This window comes from Nerophis lumbriciformis, linkage group LG08 (assembly GCF_033978685.3).
Source record: "Nerophis lumbriciformis linkage group LG08, RoL_Nlum_v2.1, whole genome shotgun sequence".
Taxonomy (NCBI): Eukaryota; Metazoa; Chordata; class Actinopteri; order Syngnathiformes; family Syngnathidae; genus Nerophis; species Nerophis lumbriciformis.
In genome coordinates this window covers 32,134,415-32,153,261 of record NC_084555.2, presented here as the reverse complement: position 1 = coordinate 32,153,261, position 18,847 = coordinate 32,134,415, and the positions used below count along the sequence as shown (strand labels likewise).

General features: G+C 44.0%; 1 protein-coding gene across 1 annotated transcript; it reads left to right on the top strand.

The window, feature by feature from the left end:
* Nucleotides 1-627: 627 nt before the first annotated feature.
* LOC133611291 (uncharacterized) lies at nt 628-1,897 on the top strand. The gene has a single exon (XM_061967986.2). It carries the CDS (start codon nt 1,001-1,003, stop codon nt 1,538-1,540), a length of 540 nt encoding a protein of 179 aa, XP_061823970.2. The 5' UTR covers nt 628-1,000; the 3' UTR covers nt 1,541-1,897.
* The last annotated feature ends 16,950 nt before the right edge of the window (nt 1,898-18,847 follow it).

The window sequence follows — 18,847 nt, the reverse complement described above, 5'->3', positions numbered from 1 at the left end:
GATATATAATGTAGGAACCAGAAATATTAATAACAGAAAGAAACAACCCTTTTGTGTGTGGGGGAGGGAGGTTTTTTGGGTTGGTGCACTAATTGTAAGTGTATCTTTTGTTTTTTATGTTGATATAATAATTTAATTTTTAATTTTTAATTTTTTTTTATTTCTTGTGTGGCCTGGTACCAATCCATCCACAGACCGGTACCGGGCTGCGGCCCGGTGGTTGGGGACCACTGTTTTAGAGGGCTTTGAAGGCTACAATAAAGACTCCCATTAGCCTCATCTTCCAAGCGTTTTCTTTAATCATCTTTAAAATCCTAATTAAAAAAATACATGTGTATTGTGAACAATAGGCAAAATTGTCTAAATTGTCTAAAAGTGAGCTACGTGTCAGAAAAGTGAGCTAAAGTGTTACTGATTTTTTATTTATTTTTATTTTTTTTACATTCAGCATCCCATAGAAGTCTCCCTCCGGTTGTTAGCTTTCTGGAAATGTGACCCCGAAAACAGTTGATTAATCATCCCTAGTAAAAAAAAAAAAACGGTTTACTCCCTGGCAGCTGCGCATGCGCATCTGCTCCTTTAAGAGTCCCCGCCCGCCCCCTACTCTGTATTTTTAGCTGAGCCATCCACTTCATCTGCAGGCGAGGATAGTGTGCAGTGTGCCGCCACGTACGTCTCCGTGTCCTTTTTCATAAATCACATCTCATCTCGCGGAGTGGTCGCACGGGGCCTGCGTGGACATGCCGTGGACAGGTTAGGGGACATGCGCCGCGTCCAGCCTGCGGATGCTCGCCGGTGTTGACGATGATGACGATGATGATGATGATGAGAGGCTGCGCTGCTGCACGCATTATTTCATTCTGACACCAAGTCAGTCCTGATACATAAAAAAAAAAAAAAAAAACTGGTGTTGCTTTCCTGTCTTCTTTCGCAGTGTGGATCAGAACAAGCCTTCAAGACGGAGGGGGCGGTGGGGCATCGTGGAAAAAACCGGGGCAACATGAGAGAGCGGGACTTCATGCCCAATATGGAGAGGGGCAAACCTGCCACTTACACCGGGGACAAAAAGGCTAAGATGGCCGCGAAGACGAACAAAAAGTGGGTGAGAATCGCCACGGTCTTCGCGTACGTGTTGTCCGTGTCCTTAGCGGCCATCATCCTGGCTATTTACTACAGCCTCATCTGGAAGCCCACCAGCGCGTCCTCTCTGTCCAAGCCGACCCCGCCGCAGGGGGTGACGGCTCCACCGGCGAACGTCAGCGCCAACGCGTCCTCCTCGGGCGCGAACAGCACGAACGCGTCCGAGTGGAACTCCACGCAGATGTTCGCCAACCGCACGGCGCGGCAACATCAGCAAGGATCCGCCGCGCCGCCCCACACGCCAGCTTTTCAGTGGGATCGCATGCACGCGGAGAGCGACGATGGACTTTACGCGCAGAGATCGCGCACCGTGGGAAGGGAGGATCACGCGGAGGGAGGAGAGGAGGAGCAGGTGGGGACTGAGGCGCCACCGACACCCGCCGGGACGAGAGCTGCGTAACCGGGCCTCTCTTTGCATCCTTCCCCGGGAAAGTCAGCCAACAAGTGGGCCTTGGGTTTCGCAGACAGCCGCTGGTCGGACACGACACTCATTCGTCACTTTGTGGATTTACTTTGGACCTGCAACTATATGACTGATGAATATGTTTTCTTTTGGCCCATTTGTATGCCTTAAGCCCATGTTGGACTGTTTTAAGGACCTTCTCTGTGGATGCTTTCCTTTACTGCACTGACTTGTTGCATTTTGACATGTAGGCTGTATTTACTTCTCACGGATCAAGCCTGGATTTCAAGTAGAAGAATCTTGCTATAAATGAGTTATGCTCAGGTATGTGCATATAATAAATATGTAAATGTAGTGTGCTATTTGGAAATGTATATAGAAGCGGGCATACATCTTTTGTTGGCCTTGATGAACTTTAAGGATTTTTTAAATAATGATACCTACTGTATAATATGTATATCTATATCCCAAATAAACAGCCTAAAATGATTTGGTGTATACAGTATGGTTTAATTTGATAGTAGTCGTTTAATTTGATTTAAGAAAAGTGGATGGATTCAAATAGTGAAATGAATTATATTTATATAGCGCTTTTCTCTAGAATAGAATAGAATATATCTTTATTGTCATTGTACATTGTACAACGAAATTGTAAGCAAAACTAATTTAGTGCAAATTCATAACACATAAAACAATAAGAACATCGATAAATAGATAAAAATACATAAAAATAGCCAGCACACAGCTCACATGCACAGGCATTATTGTCGTCTTGTGTTCAGCGACACTATTGCTCTCGGGTAAAAAGTGTTCTTAAGTCATTTTATTGTCCTGTATCTCCTGCCCGAGGGCAGCAGTTCAAAAAGTTTATGTCCAGGGTGAGATGGGTCCCTCTCTAGTGACTCAAAGCGCTTTACATAGTGAAACCCAATATCTAAGTTACATTTAAACCAGTGTGGGTGGCACTGGGAGCAGGCGGGTAAAGTGTCTTGCCCAAGGACACAACGGCAGTGACTAGGATGGCGGAAACGGGGATCGAACCTGGAACCATCAAGTTGCTGGCACAGCCGCTCTACCAACCGGGCTTTTGACATAAAACAACAGGACATATACATTTTGGTGAGGATCTGGATACAAGTGCCTGTGTAATTTTACCCTTTGACTTACTCAATGGAACCGTCTATAGCTCGGTTGGTAGAGTGGCCGTGCCAGCAACTTGAGGGTTCCAGGTTCGATCCCCATCCTAGTCACTGCCGTTGTGTCCTTGGGCAAGACACTTTACCCACCTGCTCCCAGTGTCACCCACGCTGGTTTAAATGTAACTTAGAGATTGGGTTTTACTATGTAAAAGCGCTTTGAGTCACTTGAGAAAAGTGCTATATAAATATAATTCACTTCACAGGTGTCAAATTCAAGGCCCATCTCCACATGAAGCGAAATAAAATGCAGCAATAAAGAGCTTTTTTGATGGACAAAATGTACTGCGGGCAATTGCATGTCTTTAAAATGTATCTGATCATGCAACAAGATATTCCAAGCATTTTTATTGGTGATCAAAAATGAATACCTAAACATCTGCTTATAACCTTGACTTACAATATTTCTAAGCAAGTTACTCATCTGTTAGTAAAAAATATAATAATCATACACTATTGCGTAACAAGGTTATTATACGTTTATATTCATAAATGTTCACTGATGTGACACTCAATGAAAAAGGAGTTTGACACCCCTGATATACCACTTTTACACTGCACTGCTTCTCTCAGTTTGCGACATTCGTCTTTCCTTTTGATGGGAACCTGAGAAAACTAAGCTACATTGAATGCATCAGTCAGGGCGAGCTAACTAACATAAGCAGAGAGAAAGATTCTCCTGTATTTACTTCGACAAGAGACAGAAAATGGGCCTTTGCAGCAAAGTGGAGACTGAGGAGTTCTAGTACTGCAGCAAGGTAGCTTATATTTGATATGTGAGCAGGCAAGGCAGAGCCTCAATCAAAATTTAATAATGATAGCATTAAATTAACTGTGTAATGAATGCATTTTCTGTATGATTGCAATGTTCTCAAGTAAAAATTGCGAAACCGCTCATTACTGATCAAATTCTGGGCAGAAACCTAAGATGAGGCTGAGCTTACCCTCCGACTGAGCAATAAAGTGTGTTGGATGTGCGTGCATGTTTTTGTTTGTCAGCACTTTGCTGATATAATGTTTGCAGAAACATTTTTTATACACCAGTTTCTAGAACCTGTGTAATGGTTTTTATTCGAGTGTGACTATATGTTGGACACCAGGATGCAGATACAGTAGGCAAGTGCAGGAAAGAAGCCCATTTTTTTTAGATCATGTGAGATCATGACAGTGATATTATTCTTCTTGCAAATCAGACAATAAACTGCGAGGTGCACAATACTCCTGCTCGCGGTGAAACGTGAGCTAACTATAAAATTGTGTGTGCTAGTGGGCATGTTGCGTGTGATTGACTAACCCTGCATGTACAATAGATCATTGATGCAGACCGTCTTATTTAAATGAGGTTGTTCTGTGTACAACACGGCTTTCACCATAGAGACACTCATTTATTGCACAATCACGTCATCATGCTCTTTCCTGTGACTTTTTACCATGTTTTGAAACGTGCAGCAGACATGTGCCACTTTTTCAGGGCATTTTAGAAGCAGTCCTGCAGTGCATCTACAATGGAAACCCATTTATTAGCGTGCTAAAGGTGTGCCCTGGGAGTCGCTGGCCCTAACTGTGAGCTTGCACTGGAATGTTCCAGACGCATGAAAGTTTTTTCATATATATGAAAAAATAACGTCATTAAAATAACACTAGCAGACACCCAAACGTATCAATTGGATTGAACTTGAGGTGAATTGAATTGAATTGAACTTAAAGGCCTACTGAAATGCGATTTTCTTATTTAAACGGGGATAGCAGGTGCATTCTATGTGTCATACTTGATCAGTTCGCGATATTGCCATATTTTTGCTGAAAGGATTTAGTAGAGAACATCGACGATAAAGTTCGCAACTTTTGGTCGCTGATAAAAAAAGCCTTGCCTGTACCGGAAGTAGCAGACGAGTAGCGTGATGTCACAGGTTGTGGAGCTCCTCACATCTGCACATTGTTTACAATCATGGCCACCAGCAGCGAGAGCGATTCGGACCAAGAAAGCGACGATTTCCCCATTAATTTGAGCGAGAATTAAAGATTTGTGGATGAGGAAAGTGATAGTGAAGGACCATAGGGGAGTGGAAGCGATTCAGATAGGGAAGATGCTGTGAGAGGCGGGTGGGACCTGATATTCAGCTGGGAATGACTAAAACAGTAAATAAACACAAGACATATATATATACTCTATTAGCCACAATACAACCAGGCTTATATTTAATATGCCACAAATTAATCCCGCATAGCAAACACCTCCCCCCTCCCGTCCATATAACCCGCCAATACAACTCAAACACCTGCACAACACACTCAATCCCACAGCCCAAAGTACCGTTCACCTCCCCAAAGTTCATACAGCACATATATTTCCTCAAAGTCCCCAAAATTACGTACGTGACATGCACATAGCGGCACGCACGTACGGGCAAGCGATCAAATGTTTGGAAGCCGCAGCTGCGTACTCACGGTACCGCGTGTGCGTATCCAACTTAAAGTCCTCCTGGTAAGAGTCTCTGTTGTCCCAGTTCTCCACAGGCCAATGGTAAAGCTTGACTGTCATCTTCCGGGAATGTAAACAATGAAACACCGGCTGTGTTTGTGTTGCTGCAGTCGGCCGTAATACACCGCTTCCCACCTACAGCTTTCTTCTTTGCTGTCTCCATTGCTCATTGAATAAATTGCAAAAGATTCACCAACACAGATGTCCAGAATACTGTGGAATTTTGCAATGAAAACAGACGACTTAATAGCTGGCCACCATGCTGTCCCAAAATGTCCTCTACAATCCGTGACGTCACGCGCAGGCGTCATCATACCGAAACGTTTTCAGCAGGATATTTCGGCACGAAATTTAAAATTGCACTTTAGTAAGCTAACCCGGCCGTATTGGCATGTGTTGCAATGTTAAGATTTCATCATTGATATATAAACTATCAGACTGCGTGGTCGGTAGTAGTGGGTTTCAGTAGGCCTTTAAGGTGCTGTTTTAATCAGCACCCTATGACATCCAGCAGCTATAAAAGTATAAAATGATATTGCTAAAATTACAAAATGTCTGATGTATTTTTTTAAACAGTCCATACATGTTGTCAAGCATACGCAGGATGGAGCTGCAGCGCGATAACCTCCTTTCTCGGTGCTCTTTCTGCACGTCCTCTCTACACGTACTAAATATGGATGCAAAACAGAGGCCGCAGAACAGTTTTAGTCTTGATAAATCACACTGTGTGTGCTGTATAATTGAATTGAATTTTCTTCTCCCAGTATTCTGATAATTAGCATGTATTCTGCATATTCATGAATTAGACTGGCTAAATGGATTGCACTCCTTATTTTGCTCACTTAACAGACGCAATCCACTGCACACACGTTTAGTGACTCAGCTTTGCATGTGATATCAAGTTTGCACGTGTTCAAATGCACGGAAAACTTTAGTAGATCAGGACAGGATCCATATTTCTCCAAACTGGACTTTCAGATCAAACAAAAGGCGATCAGATTTTTGCACAGTATTTGAAAACATTTTTATTTTTTTTACCAAAGGTGCATGATTTTCTTCTTTTTCTTGTGATACTCTTAATGAGCAACTTGTATTAGCATTAACATAATTCAAAGTTAAAAGGAAGAAGTTGCTGGCAAAAACAATGGGCGGAAAACAGGCCGGCCATGTACGGAATAGCTGCTAAAACCCAAGGCAAGCTAAGTCCACAAATTTGCTGCAGTGACAAAAAAGAAAGTACTAATTACATTTGCATATTATAACATTGCTAAACAGCACATTTAAAGGTGCACGGTGTATTGAGGATAGAGAAGGCTTCAAATCCAACGGATGATAAGAGGATTCTCAACTGTCAGGAGGCCTCTCACTCTTTCACAGATGTGTTGCTGCAGCTGAACCACTTCACACAGTCACATGCGTGCGACTATGAAGTGGAAATAAGAGCAGCCACCCTGTGCTATTTGCCAGTAGAAAGTGAGGGAGGTGTATCGATCAGAGCGCCCGCTGCACAAAGCACAGAGCAACACATTACACAATGTGCGCTTTCTGCTATTTTTGATCCATCCCTCTGAAAAGAAGCATTAAGATGAGACGTTTGCTTTCCGCACTGGTGCTGACTAGCATCATAAGCACTACTGCGCTAAAAAATGGAATTCAGCAGAGCGGCCGGCGCCTTGGTGTATAAGAAAAACTGCACTTTTGGGAGGGGGGGTATTTTGCCATCATCCACAATCCTTATGTGAGACAAGAACACCCGTCTTTCCCTTTTCTCTGCATTCTAAATAGTGAAATAAGAGGCGACTCAATGCAGGTAATACAATCTATTCTGCTTGTAAAGCACTCTGAAAATCTACAACACCATTTTATCTACAGGCTGTGTAGTTACAGGCACATTCGTGATAAAATGTTATGCTTACAGTATTTGGCTCATTTTAAGCATTATCGTAACTTCTTTTGGGTGCATTGGTTTGACAGAGCCCATAGCGACAAACGCTACCTCCATCAACAACAACAACAAAGACACTGGCACTTTCTGTGATTGCGACCACTGATGGCATACTTTGTGAGAGCCTTGCAGCGTTATTGTGTAGCGCTGTTGTTAAATGTTTCAAATAAGAACATAAAGCAGTGACTTACAATGTCACTGGGATGCCGACTGTTGGAATGGTTGTATCTTTCACCACTTGTGCACTCCTTGAACTGCTAAATTGGGAATGATCCTGACTGCTCATATTGCGATGGTCTAATTTTGTGTCGTATTTGTTGAAAGCCTTGGAGTATCAATTTGGTAGCTTAGTGCCTCATCCTATTTGACAGTGGTCCCCAACCACCGGTACCGGTTCGTGGATAGATTGGTACAGGGAAATTAAAAATAAAATAAACATTGCCTTTTATTTTTATTTTTTATTAAATCAACATAAAAAACACAAGATACACTTACAATTAGTGCACCAACCCAAAAAACCTCCCTCCCCCCCCACCCCCCCGGTCGACCGGTCCGCAGTTACAAAAAGGTTGGGGACCACCACTGCTTTACGATACTCTTCTTTCTTTTATGGCGGGTCACAACCAACATATGTGAGCAACTTGAGCTGGTGAGTAGCTGGCTACTGGCGAGCAGTGTGAGCAAGGAGATGTCACAACGGCAGAAAAGTAGTTCCTCCGTGTTAGTGCTTATGGATTATACTTGTATAGCGCTTTTTTTACCTTCATGGTACTCAAAGCGCTTTGACACTATTTCCACATTCACCCATTCACACTCACATTCACACACTGATGGCGGGAGCTGCCATGCAAGAAGTCGGGGATCGAACCGGGAACCCTCAGGTTGCTGGCACGGCCACTCTCCCAACCAAGCCACGCAGTCCCGCTTACAATAACAATGTTACTATAGCTTAGTTAACATTAAGGCAATGCCATGTAAATTCAGTTTTTCCATGTTTTTAGGGCACTATATAGGCAAATTGATGAATCCTGCACTGTTAGCTGTCTCGTACTATCAGTTTTTGACTACTTAGAATGAACACAAAAGAGAAAGACGTGTTCAAATCTCACATAAGGACTATGGATGATGGGCAAAAGGGGTCTTATCATATTTTTGTTTTCCATATTTAAAACACTTCCTTGTGGTCCACATACTTTATCTATCCCCAAGGGGATTAATAAAGTATTCCTGATTCAGATAACATGTAATAGTGACTCTGATTTTGCACAGAATTTGTTTTAGAGATTGTTTTCAAGTCGCTTCCTGACTGTCTCTTCAGGATGTGCTGTCTTCTCCCCGTCTTCCATGTTGTAGTTTTTAGCGCTTCCACATTGAGTCTACTAACAGATATAAGTCAGAACTATACGCTACTTTGTATCAGAAATGGCTAGAGTGGAGGATGCATGTGCATGTACGAGCCAGTCTACCCCACAACAACAGGGTAGAGAAAAAGAAGGAGCTTATTGACTACAGTGTCGAACAACAAAGGCGGACTCGTACAAAGCTCTTCGAGTAAAATGTTACCATATATGGACAATCTGCTGACATCACCAATTGGCAAAACGTCACTAACTGGGTAAATTCCAAATGGCTCGTTTGGAGGAAATTTGAAGGCAAGGAAGATTGTTTTATAAAGATCTCTGCCATGCCTCTGTCGTTCCATCTGAAATTTTCAGGACTTATGCAGATCCCAAATACATAAAAACACGTACCAACAGGTTTGCATAATAGGTCCCCTTTAATTGTGAGGCTTGTCTGCTTTGGCAAACAGGAAGTTAATTCAGCACAAGATTGCAACAACATGTCAATATTGAGGCAGCCTCTGTAATAACATACAACTTTGACAGATGTGTTTGCAGTGCTGATCTCAGCTTCCTGTGATATATGAGAGCAACAATGGCTGACTTATTGATGAAAGACTTCATCAGTGCTGGCAGTGATTACTGGAAGGACACGGCTTGTGACCTTTTGACTCCTTTTACTTAGACGTAGACTTAGACAACCTGTCTTCTATCAAATCCTACCACACAAATTAGGGTTTAGGATATAGAAAAATAGCAAGAGAAACTAGGGACAGTGTGACATCATTGACATTTACCAATGAACAAAGAAAAGCAGACAGCAGAATAGGACAACAATGGCAGACTTCCAGGATGTTGTGTTCTTTCTTTTTGGCGTATGGCCTTTTAAAGCTTTGTTAGGCAAGTGTGGCGCTTTGTATTGTTCCCATTGTTGCATGTAATTAGCAGTTCTGTGTCAAGCAATCATTCGCTTGCTCTATGTCTGGCACCACCACAACAGACACAAGCAATACATTTAATTCAGTGGAACCATTTTTAAAAGGAGCAGAGTACAACATTTACATCGTTCAATCAATCAATCAATCAATGTTTATTTATATAGCCCTAAATCACAAGTGTCTCAAAGGGCTGCACAAGCCACAACGACATCCTCGGTACAAAGCCCACATAAGGGCAAGGAAAAACTCACCCCAGTCGTTGTACCATAAAAACAATGGGAAGAAAAAGAAAATGGTGTCCAGAAGAACGCTCATACGTAATTTAATAGCAATTAAGTGCCGTTAGGACAATTATGTCCCCAGGGAGTTAAGAGTAGGGATGATGTTTGATAAGAAATTATCGAGTTCGAGCCTATTATGGAATCCTCTTATCGAAACGATTCCTTATCGATTCTCTTATCGAGACCAGATAGGTTGTTGTATATGGAAAAAAACACACAATGGTTTAACAAAAGCTCACTTTTATTATATAAGAAAAAATAAAATCTAATAAATAAATAAATATTGACTATTACCGCCCTAAAAAAATAAAATAAAATAAATAAATATTGACTGTTGTTACCCAAAGTATATTAAGTGGGATTTTTCAGAAAAACAAATATATACAGTAACACAAAAACAACCTGTCTCTGTGATCACTATAGGTGTATAAATAATAATACAGTGTTAAATAAAATCAGTCCCTTGGGCACAAAACTGAAAATAATACAGCTCTCCAAAAAGTGCACTTCCACTGCTATTTGACATAACTGTTTGTAATGATGCGTTGCCATTTTTGCACTTTATTTCTTTATTGAAAGAAAATTCTATGAAGAGAAAAGTTGTTTGCAAATGTGGTTACAATGCTAAAAAATGAAAAGTTATAGCTAAAAAAAAGAAATACACTTTATTGAGTTAACATTATTTCTTTATAGGGGGAAAGATGTGATGTTATGAGTGAGGCTAGGGAAAATAACAACTACACTACCCAGCATGCAACGGGAGTGACGAGCATGCGCGGTAGCCCCGAAAAGTGTTGTTGCATGTTGCTACCCGGCAGCTAAGAATGAGGTTATGAGCACGCTGTGAAAGTAAACGTCAAGAACTCAGCCAACACGCCTCGTCTGCATTATTTATAATTAGACAGACAACACATATACAGTGTGATTTTGTTTTGTTTACAAGGAAAGAAAAACAAACGTTAAAAAAGGGAGATATATGTTGTGTATATATATCTATGTGCTGCGGTTGCTTTAAGAACGTTGCGACAGCTGCCGTAAAGGAGGTGGGTTGCTAGCCTGGTTGCTATGTTTCCGGTTGGTCGTAAAAGTGTTCGTCATGTGTTTGTACCCTGCTCAAATCTCTCAGTAAAGTTATTCATTGGATTATACCTTTTGTTTTGAACTTTATTACACCTTGGAGCGCTTTTTCCGGTCCATTGTTTTTCCTGCTTTCCCTATCTGCGCCTAATGACTGAGCTACGTGACGTCATTTCTTGTGATGTCTCACGGGGCATTTATGGTCGGGACGGGATTCGTTCCGAGGGATTCGAATAAAGAACCAACTCTTTTTCTTTACTATGGTAGTCTCGATAACGGGTACCGGTTCTCAAAAAGGGATTCAAGTCCGAGGACTCGGTTCTTTTCTTATCGAACAACCGGGAAAACCGTTTTCGAGTGTCATCCCTAGTTAAGAGTGAAACTTTTTTGCTTAAACCTCTTAATAAACTTCCGTCCTAAAAAATACGAAATCGCTAACTTTTCATGTATTCTTTATTTTATTTTAATCCTTTGAATTCCCATTTGAAGTAATTATGTAATTGTTTCTTATTTACATGCATAACATGAGTTACCATCCATTTAGTACATGTTGAAGGGCTGGAGTACAAGGGTGAAGATCAGGCCGGAATATAGTAAAACTGTTTTTGATGCCTTGTTTTATTTTTCGCTGTGTCAGATTCCAAACTTAATAGCAGTTTACTATTATTGGGGAAAACGTCTCCATTGATTACCATTTTAACATACATCTGCACAGTCACTTTACATGATTATGCATTTTCTAATTACAGGGTTTAATTTGGGAGAAAAATCAGAAAAAATACCAATTTCAACATTTTTCATACATTTCTAACTCCCTGGGGACTTGCACGCTGGCGATACTTAACTTAAGTATTTCCTAGTCAATGTATCATTGATGTATGAAGGAATTTGAAATAAAAATGATAAAACTGAACATGAAAAAACCCACTTAGGAAAAAGTAATTCTGTTACGGTACTGGAAGAAGAAGACGGCACAGACAGCAGGAACGTTGTTTAACTCTATATTAATATACTAACATTAGAATGGAGTCTGACTAATCTGAAATGTGTATGTGTGTGACTATGTGTAGCGAATATCTGTAGAGTGTTACCGGAAGCGTTAAACGAGGTGCGGAAGTCCAAGAAGGGCAAAGCAGGCTCGGAGGTCTGTGGGCAGGCGTGAGGTCAAGTGCAAGAGCGCTTCAAAGTTTGTGTCCAGACGGGAGGTCGAGATCCAAGAGGCAGCCAAGGAACCAGAGGGAATACGGGTAGACGAGACACACAGCTCGTAACGTGGGAACGGAGCTACGTTCTGGCCTGGAACGCAGGTTTGCACTGGCTTAAGATGCCCAGGAAGCTCATCAGTGACAAGTGGGCTTATTGCAGATGGAAAGCAGCTGCCTGCTGCAGCCGGAGTGGCGAGCACAGGAGTGCTCTTGGAGGTGCGCCCAGCGCAGCGCACAGATGAATGCACACTGGGGTGCGCCCGGGCCGTGACAAATTCCATTCAGAGTACAGTAGGGAAGGGATTCGTATGGCCCTAATACTGGGTGGATCTTGTGTGAGAGTAAGAGAGGTCTAATCATTTCGCAATGCAGTCTGCTGAAAATGATGGAAAGAGCCATTCGACACAGCAACTGACATTGTGGTTAACGTTGGAACCGCCACAAAAGACATTTTTAAAAATATACAACACCCTACTGCCATCTGGCGGCTGAAGTAAATAGTGTACCCCACTAACCCCTAATTCGTCATGTTTCATGTGTGAGGTAAACCTCGACAAATGAATTACCTTTTTACTGTAACACAGCCAAAGTTATGGCCAGAAATAGAGCAAACATTCAACTGAAAGAACGAAAAAGTCCACAATATACTAACAATGGACAAAAATTTCAAATAAAATAATGAACATGCAATTTAAATGTAGACTTGGAGCTTTAATGTATGAAGATTAATTCACCTTCAAGCAGTCAAAGCCCTGCTCATGCCCAAAAAGACAGTACTAATTCTTACATGGTAAGTGTATTAATTAATATTAAATTAAAGCTGGGGTCGCGGGGATGCTGGAGGTACACCCTGGACAACTCGGACAGATGGATTGTCATGATCCGTGGTCCGGATCATGTTTTTGTTATGTTCTGTTAGTTTTGGACTCTTTTAGTTCCTGTTTGACACCTGGGTTTGTTTTAGTTACCATGGTGACTTATGATTTTCACATGCCTCTGGTAATCGGGACGCACACCTGTTTCCAATCAAGAGACATTATTTAAGCCCGCCTTTGCCAGTCAGTCGTCCTGGCTTCATTGTTCGCTTCATGTCTGGTTTCATGCTAAGTATTTGCTACATGCACCTGTCACGTAAGTTCTCTATGTCCTTAGCAGTGACGTGCAGTCATCCATCATGGAAAGAAAAAAAATTTAATGTAACTTCACCAGTTTTCGATTATTTTTATTCAAAATCGCTGAATTTTCACATTTGCCGTTCAAATACTGAGAAGAGACGGTGCGGTGATCAGCAGCCAGTTGAGGCACGTCACTCAGTTGTGCCTCACCATGGATTGCGGACTCGGCTAACTGCTGGCCTGCAGTGAGACCGTATTGCTATATGAATTATATTATACATTTCCATAGTTTAGTTAGCTGAGGTATATAATGTACAGTGTATTTTGTCAACAACTGTATGTGTGTAACGTATTTCTTGTGCTGAGCAATCATAAAACTGCTGCGAAGACGCACTGTGTGAGGCACGCAGTAATCCCGCCTCCTGGTGCCGGTTAATGCACCCTCGCGCAGAGTGCACCCCCCGACGGGAGCGCCACACCAACCAAAGCCCACAAACAAACCCTCCACGTGCAAGACCGAATCCACCCAAAAAAAGTCACTTAACAAGAAGCCAAAAAGTGCAAAAACAACAATGCTCGCGCCGGAGGAGCCGTGAACGACTGCAGGGACACAACATTAGGTACACCTGCAGACTGCAGCACGGATTTCATATTTCATTCATTCACAACTCCTCCAACACGAACACCACTGTTCCCGCACTTATAAGTAAAGGTAAGACCATAATAACGTTTTTGTAATTACATGTGCTTTTTTGTGTGCTACAGTTTGTATGTGTAAAGTTAAAGTTTAGTTAAAGTACCAATGATTGTCACACACACACTAGGTGTGGTGAAATTTGTCCTCTGCATTTGACCCATCCCCTTGATCACCCCCTGGGAGGTGAGGGGAGCAGTGGGCAGCAGCAGCGCTGTGCCCGGGAATCATTTTTGGTGATTTAACCCCCAATTCCAACCCTTGATGCTGAGTGCCAAGCAGGGAAGAATGCTGGTATGAGCTTTTAAACATAACCCGTTAACTGCTGCCAATCAAATGGTAAATAAGATACTCTTTAGTGTTCATATGTTTGTAAATCTGACTGTGATGAAGTCAGTGCCTCAACAGCCATCAACCTCACCGCACGTCACTGGTCCTTAGTCTACGCTAAGTGTTAGCTTTTGTTTCAAGTGCGATCAGCGCGTCTTGCCTTCGCCTTGTTTTCCGTTTTTGTACCCTTTTGAGTGCCAAGATTAAAATATGTTCCTACCTGCAAGTCCTGTCCGTAGTGATCCGTTTGCATCCCGGGGGAACAAACCTCGCAGCTATTTCAAATCCATTGTGGGGGAATCGACTTGTTTGGGCTGGCCAAAATATACCAGAGGTTTGTAATGTTAATGCAGTGTCTGAAATATGTAACACACATTTTGCAATGAAAAAGATGAGCTAAAATGCTTTTCAGGAATAATAAAGCAGTAAGGCATAAAAAGCTGAAATAAGTCCAAGATAAAATGATGCAACAAAGAGGTATTTTCTGACAAATTAAACTATTTTCTGTCCAAGAATTTGGCAACAAATGATAATGTGGTATCATGAGAGGAAGACTTCAGTCACAGTGAGGGGTTGGAAAAAAATAAAACAATGGAGTAGGCTAATAATAGTTCATTCAATGCCAGCTGGCCAAGAAAAAGGCTTTTAACTAATTTGTTACGATCCGCTGCACGGATCATAGTTTGTTTATGTTTCTCGTCACATATGTTTTCAGCACATTTGATTTTGTTTGTGTTCAGTTGCCATGTCAGCTGATTACTTTCACCTGCCTCTGGTTAGTGTTCGGGACGCGCACCTGTTGCCCGGGCACTAATCAGAGGGCTATTTAGTCTTTGCTCTGGCCTCACTCTGTCTGGCTTTGTAGTTTGTTCCCATACAACTGTTAACGACTACTTTGATTCTGCTAGCTTTTCACGCTATGCTATTTTTTCCTGCTAGCTCCCACGCTAGTCCTTTTGTTTTGCCTTTTGTGCTACATGCATGTTTTTTGTTTATCCATCATATGATTTATATTTAAAATAAATCATTTTCCTACCTGCAAGCTGTGTCCGAAGCCGTCTGCATCCTTGGGAGAACCACACCCGCATCACTATGCGACCAAGTCGTTTCAGTACGAAGCCAGCAAAAAACAATTCTCCCGCACTGGCTAACGAGGAGTTGGACGAAGGTACGCTCATGGTGTTGCGAGCGATGGAAGCCGAGACGCTTCGCTATTCGACGGAGGAGAGGTCGACTCTCATGTGGGGACCTGGAGGCTCTCTTATCCCCATCGATTCCCTCTGGTCGGAAGACATCGCCGCTACACCGCAGTACCGTGCGCGCCGTCAAAGACGGAAGCCGGCCAGGAGGTCTTTCCCTCGCCGCCAAGACGCGCCGCTCCTGCAAACTCCTCCCCCGGACCGAAGCAAGCTACATGCAGCTCAAACTCCCCCTCCTCAGATGTTTGGCAACCCCATCGACCACTTCGCCAAAAAATTCTCCGATTGGGCTGTAAGTCACATGGACAGTTGCAACAGTGATGTCATTTCATTGGCGCCTCCCGAAGAGGTAACTCCGCCCACTTCTGATGACATCATTGAACAAGATTTTTTTTTTCCCCTCTTCTAATTCTTTCTGTCAGCCAATACCAAATGATTTTCATTCTAAGATAAAAACATTATCAGGACATTTTTGCTAAGTGTAAATCTAGTCAGTCACATTCTGATTTTCAAACTCCACCTCCAGTGACTTTGTTTCCGCCCCCAGTGACTATTGCTCCGCCCACTGCACATATTTTTTCCCCCTGTGCTCCCACCCAATCTCAAGTGAGGAGTAATAATAGTCAATTTGGACAATTTAAAGAAGAGTATACCCCCCTCCATACCTCCCCCCACCCACCCTTGAAGACGGTTCCAAACCGCAAAGAGCGCGTCTGGTATCCGCGTCTTGAGGGGGGGGGGCTAGTACTGGGAACTGTGCTAGTGCGGTGGCACAACTTCGGCGTACTAAGCCGCAACCACCTGCACGGCCACCGCCACCAGTTTTTCGGCGTGCTAAGCCGCAACCTCCTGCACGGCCACCGCCACCAGTTTGTCGGCGTGCTAAGCCGCAACCCCCTGCACGGCCACCGCCACCAGTCTTTCGGCGTGCTAAACCGCAACCTCCTGCAAGGCCACCGCCACCAGTCTTTCGGCGTGCTAAACCGCAACTTCCTGCAAGGCCACCGCCACCAGTCTTCCGGCGTGCTAAACCGCAACCTCCTGCACGGCCACCGCCACCAGTCCTTCGTCCTGCTAAGCCACAACCGCCAGCTAGGCCACCTCAAGCTGCACCTCGGCTAGCACCTGTTCCTGCACCTCGGCTGACACACCAAGCTTCGTCTCCTGTACCTCCTCCACGCCAAGCTCCACAATGCCAAGTTCCTCGGCTGGTTCCCACACCAGCGCCGGCTCCAAGGCTGGTTCCCACACCAGCGCCGGCTCCAAGGCTGGTTCCCACACCAGCGCCGGCTCCAAGGCTGGTTCCCACACCAGCGCCGGCTCCAAGGCTGGTTCTCACACCAGCACCGGCTCCAAGGCTGGTTCTCACACCAGCGCCGGCTCCAAGGCTGGTTCTCACACCAGCACCGACTCCAAGACCAACCCCTGTCCCGGCTCCAAGGCTGGTTCCCACACCAGCGCCGGCTCCAAGGCTGGTTCCCACACCAGCGCCGGCTCCAAGGCTGGTTCCCACACCAGCACCGGCTCCACGGCTGGTTCCCACACCAGCGCCGGCTCCACGGCTGGTACCCACACCAGCGCCGGCTCCACGGCTGGTACCCACACCAGCGTCGGCTCCACGGCTGGTACCCACACCAGCGCCGGCTCCACGGCTGGTACCCACACCAGCGCCGGCTCCACGGCTGGTACCCACACCAGCGCCGGCTCCACGGCTGGTACCCACACCAGCGCCGGCTCCACGGCTGGTACCAGAACCTGCACCTGCTCCACGGCTGGTACCAGAACCTGCACCTGCTTCCACGGCGACGTCGGCTCCTCCTGCCTCCACGGCGACGTCGGCTCCTCCTGTTTCCACGGCGACGTCTGCTCTCTCCTCGTCTTCGTCTCAGCGACCTCGAGTGGTCTGGCTGCGCAAGCGGCGCTCTCGGAGGTTTGTTTATGGACGCCAGTGGCGCAAACAGCAGCGACACCCGAGACGTAGTCGTAGAACTCTCCGGCTGCTGAACTTCTGGCGCCACTCACGCCCACCTTCTCGGCAGCCACGAATGTGGCCTTTCCGTGGTCGCCCGCCTCGCCTGCGGCAGCGGCGTTCCACTCGCCGCCGCCACCTGACTCTTCCCCGGTGGATTCGGGGACACGTGGCCTGGCGACCCACCACCAAATCCTCCCTCCACCCTCCCTTGACTCTCGAACTATTTCTTGTTTTTTGGGTTCTAGTTTTATTTAGTGTCAAGGGACATCTGGAATCTGTCCTTTAAGGGGGGGGTACTGTTACGATCCGCTGCACGGATCATAGTTTGTTTATGTTTCTCGTCACATATGTTTTCAGCACATTTGATTTTGTTTGTGTTCAGTTGCCATGTCAGCTGATTACTTTCACCTGCCTCTGGTTAGTGTTCGGGACGCGCACCTGTTGCCCGGGCACTAATCAGAGGGCTATTTAGTCTTTGCTCTGGCCTCACTCTGTCTGGCTTCGTAGTTTGTTCCCATACAACTGTTAACGACTACTTTGATTCTGCTAGCTTTTCACGCTATGCTATTTTTTCCTGCTAGCTCCCACGCTAGTCCTTTTGTTTTGCCTTTTGTGCTACATGCATGTTTTTTGTTTATCCATCATATGATTTATATTTAAAATAAATCATTTTCCTACCTGCAAGCTGTGTCCGAAGCCGTCTGCATCCTTGGGAGAACCACACCCGCATCACTATGCGACCAAGTCGTTTCATAATTGAGCACATGAATGTGAAACGTTATTGTAAGTCAAGTGATGTTATTTTATGGCACATCCCAAGCAATAAAATATAATCTACATCATTTTAACAACTGTCTAACAACATACAACTCTGTTACAAAATGACCATCACATTTACAACAGTGGGCCAATTTGTGCAAACAACACAACACAAGCCCCATATGATGTAGTATGTTACACAATGTTAGATATGTCCCACATTAGTGTTTTAAAAGTATTGTGTCCTTAGATTTAATGCTAATGAACTGTTTTTGTCCACACCTGTCACAGTGTATGCACTTTAACTACGTTTTACAAATACAGGGTAACTTTGCACTTTTCCAACGTTATAGATGCCATATATCACATACAACAAGGTAGACATAACAGGAGGACACAAACACCACACAACTCTAGCATAGCTACATGAGCTAGCATGCTACAATTACCATAATATGTTTATTAGCAATTACTTCTAGGTTTGCTTATCTGCTGAAGAAATAACAATCTGTAGCTGACGGGTTGGCAGAGATTCAGGCACCGCCCTTCATTTTAAGATGTGTAGAGAAGCCTTTTTTAAAACAACGCCCCTCTTTTTACATACAGTTTACACTGTCACCATGCACTTGTCAAATGTTATGTTTCTCAATAAGATGTGTAGAGAAGCCTGTTTTTTGCCAAGCATCCTCTTTTTGCATACAGTATACACTGTCAAGATGCATTTAATATAATAGAGCTCTCATTTTGTAGATGCAACAACGTAATATTAGG